At 46.2% G+C, this 5,993-nt stretch overlaps 1 protein-coding gene across 1 annotated transcript in view; it reads left to right on the top strand.

Moving 5' to 3' along the window:
• Window positions 1-4,393, top strand: part of LOC112074917 (isoleucine--tRNA ligase, cytoplasmic-like) — a 12,787-nt gene extending 8,394 nt beyond the window's left edge. The window contains exon 4 of the mRNA XM_024141994.2: window positions 4,302-4,393. Coding sequence (XP_023997762.1) covers window positions 4,302-4,393 — 92 coding nt within the window. The remainder of the gene's footprint in view (window positions 1-4,301) is intronic.
• The last annotated feature ends 1,600 nt before the right edge of the window (window positions 4,394-5,993 follow it).

Here is a 5,993-nt window from a genome sequence, read left to right as displayed (position 1 = left end):
TGTTACAAGTATCTCTCTCTCGCTCTCTCGCTCTCTTCCTCTCTTCCAGCTATCTCTCTTCTCTGTCTCTGTCTCTCTCTCTCTCGTCTCTCTCCCAGTATTCTCTGTTTCTGGTCTCTCTCTCTCTCGCCTACCAGTATCTCTCTCTCGCTTCTCTACTCTCTTCTCTCGGCTCGCTACGTATCTCTTCGCTTGCTACAGTATCTGTCTCTCTCTTCTTTCTCCAGTATCTGTTATCTCTCCAGATCTGTTCTCTTTCTGTCTGGTTTGTCCTCTCGCTCTCTCTCTCTCTCTCTCTTCTCTCGTTTCGGTGCTTCTTCTCTCGCTCTCCAGTATCTGTCTCTCTCTCCTCTCTCTCCAGTATCTTGTCGGCTCGCTCACTCTCCTACGTATCTCTCTCTATCCCCGCGGAACCTCTATCTCTCTCTTGTGTCTGCTTCTGCCTGACAGCCTGTTTATCTCCCCCAGGTGAGAGGAACTACTATCTCTTATTTGTTTGCCCTTCTCTTTCACCACGCTCTTCTTTACTCTGTCACAACTTTGTTTTGCTACCTCTGCTTCTCTCTCTCTTTTCCAGCGCGCCCTTCGTGTAGCAGATTGACGAACGCTTGTTTCCTGTCTTCCCATCTTCCCCTTTTCCTGCTCTCTTTCCTCTTGCCGTCCGTCCGTCTTCACGCCTGGAAGGTTATGGTGGGCGTTGAGATGGAAAGGGTTTTGTGTTTGTTAAAATGGCTAGTGTTTTAAACACACTCTTGCGCATATTTTAGGCGCAGTTTAGTGCTAATGTATGGGTGCCCAATTTCACGCTTGCTTTACGCCCACATCCTGTACAGGGAAGGAAAGTTCCATATTTAGAGTCAGTGGTTTAAGGGATTCACAATTCCCAGAATCAAGGCGCCTTTTTCATATCCCGTCATAATGAGGAAGGGCCCTGGTCTTAAAGTTAGTGCCACTATATAGCAGGATAGGGCTCTGCGGCTTAAAGTTGTGCCCTATATAGAAATAGGGCCCTGCGTCTAAAAGTAGTTTGCACTATATTACGAGATCAGGGCCTGGTCTAAAACAGTAGTGCACTATATCAGGGAATAGGGCTCTGCTGGTCTAAAGTAGTTTTACCACTATATAGGCGGAATTAGGGTCTAGGGTCTAAAGTAGTTACACCTATGATAGGGGCTTTGGTTCTCAAGTAAGCTTGCACTATAATAGCGGAATAGGGCCTCTGGGGTCTAAGAGTTAGTACAACTATTATTAGGGAATAGGGGCTCTGGTCTAAAAGTTAGTACGATATATAGGGAATCTAGGCTCTGGTCTAAGAGTTCGTGACTAGTGTATAGGGAACTAGGCCTTTTCTGGTTCTAAAGTAAGTTACACTCATATAGTTATAGGGCTTTTCTGTCTAAAGTAGTACCACTATATAGGGAATAGGGCTCTCTTTTGGTCTTTGAAGTAGTTGCACTCATAATAGTGTCCTGGTTCTAACAGTAGTTACACGATTATCTATATGGGCTCTGGCGTGCTAACTGTAGCTCGCGGACTGACGGCCGCTGTTAGCTCGCCGATTGGGCTCCGGGAGAGTACGGCAGGGCATGCGTCCACGGACTGTAGGCTCCGCGGACAGTAAGTCACCGGACTAGTAGCTCACCGGACTAAGGACGTCCACCGGACTAGTAGCCACCGGAACGTAGCCTCCACCGGGACCTGTTAGCTCCCCCACCCGGGGACAAGTAGCTCCCGGACTGCTAGCTCACCCGGAACGTAGCTCACCGGACCGTAGTCACGGTACGTTAGCTCCCACCGGCAGCTAGGCCTCACCCGGACAGTAGGCTTACCTGGACCTGGTGCTTCCCGGATTCGTAGCTCACCGGACTGTAGCTCCACGCGGGGGACTTTGTAGCTCACCGGGACCGTAGCTAGGGCGTACCTCCACCGGACAGTAGCCTCCACCGGGACCAGCTTGCTCCACGGGACAGTGAGCTTTCACGACATAGCGCACTTTTTGTGGAGATCGGTGTGGAAGAACTTGACTGGCCTGCACAGAGCCCTGACCTCAACCCCATCAACACCTTTTGGATGAATTGGATCGGCTGACTGCGACCAAAGCGTCTTATGCACCCAACAATCGTGTGCCACCACTAATGCTCTTGTGGCTAGAATGGAAGCAAGTCCTATTCAGTAATGTTCAAACATCTTGTGGAAAGCGCTTCCCGAAGAGTGGAGGCTGTTATGCAGCAAAGGGGGGGGACCAACTCCATATTTACGCTAATGATATTTGGAATGAGATGTCTTGATGAGCAGGTTGCAGCATATATTTGGTCATGTGGTTTACCTTGTGTGCTTTGTGGTGTGGCAGTGCCACGAGTTAAATAGGGAGTTTTACCACGTGGGTGAGGTGGTTGTTCTCCCACCCTTAGCTATGAGATGCACTGACTGTAGTTTTCTGGATTGTCTATTTAAATTTAACCAAAAATGTAGATGTCTAAAGAAGGCCAACATTTTGGTAACTAACATTTGTGTTCAGGACTGGAGTTACAACACATACTGCAGCTAATTTCTGTTGGATTCAGGAATTGGTCTAAAACCACTTGCGCGTTTGTTGGATCAGGATAGGTCTAAACCACTTGGTCGTTTGTTGGATCAGGATGGTCAAACCACTTGGTCTTCTGTTGGATCGGAATGGTCTGAACCACTTGGCTTTCTGTGTGGATCAGAAATTTGTGGTCTGAACCATGATGTTGCGGTCGTCTGTGGATCAGGAATTGGTCTAACCACTTTGGTCGTCTGTTGGATCAGGAATTGGTGCTGCCACTTGGTCTTCCTGTTGGATCAGGAATTGGTCTGAACCACTTGTCGTCTGTTGGATCAGGAATTGGTCTGAACCACTTGGTCGTTGCTGTTGGTCAGCCATTGGTCTAAACCACTTGGTCGTCTGTTGGATCAGGAATTGGTCTGAAACCACTTGGTTTCGCTATGGTTGCAGGAATTGGTCCTGAACCACTTGCGTCTTCTGTATGGATCAGGAATTGGTTGAACCACTTGGTCTCTGTTGGATCAGAATTGGTCTAAACCACTTGGTCATCTGTTGTTTAGGATGAATTGGTCTTGAACCACTTGGTACTCTGTGGATCAGGTAATTTGGTCTGAAACATTGGTCTTCAGTCTGTTGGATCAGGAATTGGTCTGAACCACTTGGTCATCTGTTGGATCAGGAATTGGTCTAAACCACTTGGTCTTCTGGTAATACCAGCTGGTGGCAGAATGTCTTCAACCCAAATGTTATGAAACATCAAATAACAAAATAAAATAAATATCTGTTTCAGGCAACACTAATGAGATGGGAATTGTATAACTACTAAAAATGGTTATAACACTTATATGAACCTCTATAACCTCTGTGTTTCAAACTAGGTCAACCGATTTATGATTTTTCAACGCCGATACAGATTATTGGAGGACCAAAAAAAGCCGATACCGATTAATCGGCACATTTTTTTTCTTTTTTTTCAAATATTAACCAAAAAGGCAGATTACCGATTGTTATTGAAAACTTGAAATTGGCCGATTAATCGGTCGACGTCTATTTCAGACACTACGGCTGAGATAGTAGGATTTGTATAATACTGCTATTAATTGCTATACTGCTATGAACCTTTTATACAAAGCTCTACTATACAAGCTTCTATCTTACCTAACTTTGTTGCCAACGTATAAAAGAATGGGCTACCAAACCGGCTCGCAGGATTGGTTAACTCTTGAGGTCCCTCTGGTCTCGAACAATTTAGGAAAATCCTCCATTCCGTTTTAGTGCCTCCCATTGTTGGAATAACCTGCAAAATCCCTTTCGTGTTGATTCCCTGGTCCTGCCTCGGGCAGTTTAGGACTCTGGTGTTAAACTAATTTAAAAAAAAAAAATTGTAGAGTTTTATTTGGTGCAACTGTGTTGAGTCGTGTGGTTATTTTTTTGTTTTATTTGTAATGCGGTTATTTTATTTTATTTGTAATGTGTTTTTTTATTTTTTATTTTTTGTAATGTGGTTATTTTTGTTGTTTTATTTGTAATGTAGGTTGTAATGGACACCATTGGGAACGAGACCCTGGTCTCAATTGGGCTTCCCGGGAATGAATCAAAGTTCAATAAAAAAACAAGATAACACTATGGTTAAACTTCTGTTTCAGACAACACCACTGGCATAGTTGAATGTGTATAACACTACTATAAACTGCTGTAACACTTTGTATTAGTGAGGTTCTTATGAACCTTTTATAACACAGCTATGAACCTCTATAAACTCTCTCTATTCCAGACAACAGCACTGGGAAGGTGTACATTATGATGGAGGCCAGGCTGGTGGCACTCTTCAAGACAGAGGAGGAATACACCATCATGGACAAGTGAGATCAATTAATATATTAACCAATCAATATATTACCCTATTAACCAATTTATCTATTAAGCTATTAACCAATCAATACATTAACCAATTAAGCTATTAAACAATTAACCAATTCGTCAATTAAGCTATTAACCTATTAATCAATTAACCAATTCATCAATTAAGCTATTAACCAATTAACCTTGCCTAGAGGAGGGCTGGATTAAAAACAAATCTGCACTCCAGGAGGAAGAGGGTTGGGTTGGCCAGTGGTAATGGTAGTTCAGGGTAGAGGTAGACTAGTACAGGGAGTTCTCCAACCTCTCTCGGGGAACCCCCCCCTCCCCCCCCCCCCCCCCAGCCCGGTTCCATGTATTTTAATATTCCACAGCTGGCACAACCTGAATTTAACTTGTCAACTATTAATCAAACCTCGACTAGAATGAATCAAGTGAGTTACAAACAACATAGTGAACAGTCGGGGGTCTCAGAGGAGAGGTTTTGAAACAGCACTATATTAGACTAGTACATATGAATAATATGTCCGTGTCTTCTGGCCTGTAAGATGGCTGCTTTAAGCCCATTTCCTCTGGTGGCTCTGAGATCGTGTTGAGACACTGGGGACAGGCATCATTAGAAGAGATCAAAAGGCATATTAGATGGACTGGCATTCTCTCATCTATCCATCGCTCCCTCTGGGTTTGATTGCTATTTTCCTCAGGGGCTTTGTAATGTGGGTTTCTGGTGAGGAAGGGGGAACAATTGTGTGTGTTTTTGTTTGTTCATGGACATCTGAGTCCCACAAGGATAGTGACACAGAAAAATGATCTCTCATGGAGACATTTTCTCAGGTCCTCACAAGGAAAAGGCTATTTCAGGCTTAGGACTTAAGTTAACGGGGTTAGAGTTGGGGCTCAGGGGTTAGAGTTGGGGCTCAGGGGTTTAAGAGTTGAGGGCTCAGGGGTTAGAGTTGGGGCTCAGGGTTAGAGTTGGGGCTCAGGGGTTTATGAGTTGGGGCTCCAGGGTTAGAGTTGGGGCTCAGGTTAGGGGTTAGAGCTTGGGGCTCAGGTTAGGGGTTAGAGTTGGGCTCAGGTTAGGGTTAGAGGTGGGCTCAGGTTAGGGGTTTAGAGGTTGGGGCTCCAGGTTAAGGGTTAGTGAGGTGGGGCTCAAGGTTAGGGGTTTAGAGTCGGGGGCCTGCCAGGTTAGGGTTAGAGGGTCGGGGCTCAGGTTAGGGTGTGTAGAGTCGGGGCTCAGGTTAGGGGTTAGAGTCGGGGCTCAGGTTGGGGTTAGAGTCGGATCAGGTTAGGGGTTAGAGTCGGGGCTCAGGTGGTTAGCCGGGTAGGTTAGGGGTTAGAGTCGGGCTCAGGGGTTAGGGGTTAGAGTGGTGGCTCAGGGGTTAGGGGTTAAGAGTTGGGGCTCAGGGTTAGGGTTAGAGTCGGGGTCGCTCAGGGTTAGAGTCGGGGCTCAGGGGTTCGAGTCGGGGGCTCAGGGGTTAGAGTCGGGACTCAGGGGTTAGAGTCGGGACTCAGGGGTTATCGCAGCTCAGGTAGGCCCACAGGGGTTATGAGTCCGGGGCTCAGGGGTTAGAGTCCGGGGCTCGAGGGTTAAGAGTCGGGGGGCTCA

This window comes from Salvelinus sp. IW2-2015, unplaced genomic scaffold (genome assembly GCF_002910315.2).
Source record: "Salvelinus sp. IW2-2015 unplaced genomic scaffold, ASM291031v2 Un_scaffold2875, whole genome shotgun sequence".
Taxonomy (NCBI): Eukaryota; Metazoa; Chordata; class Actinopteri; order Salmoniformes; family Salmonidae; genus Salvelinus; species Salvelinus sp. IW2-2015.
The sequence above is the reverse complement of the archived record's forward strand: the minus strand, read 5'-3'. Positions and strand labels throughout refer to the sequence as shown.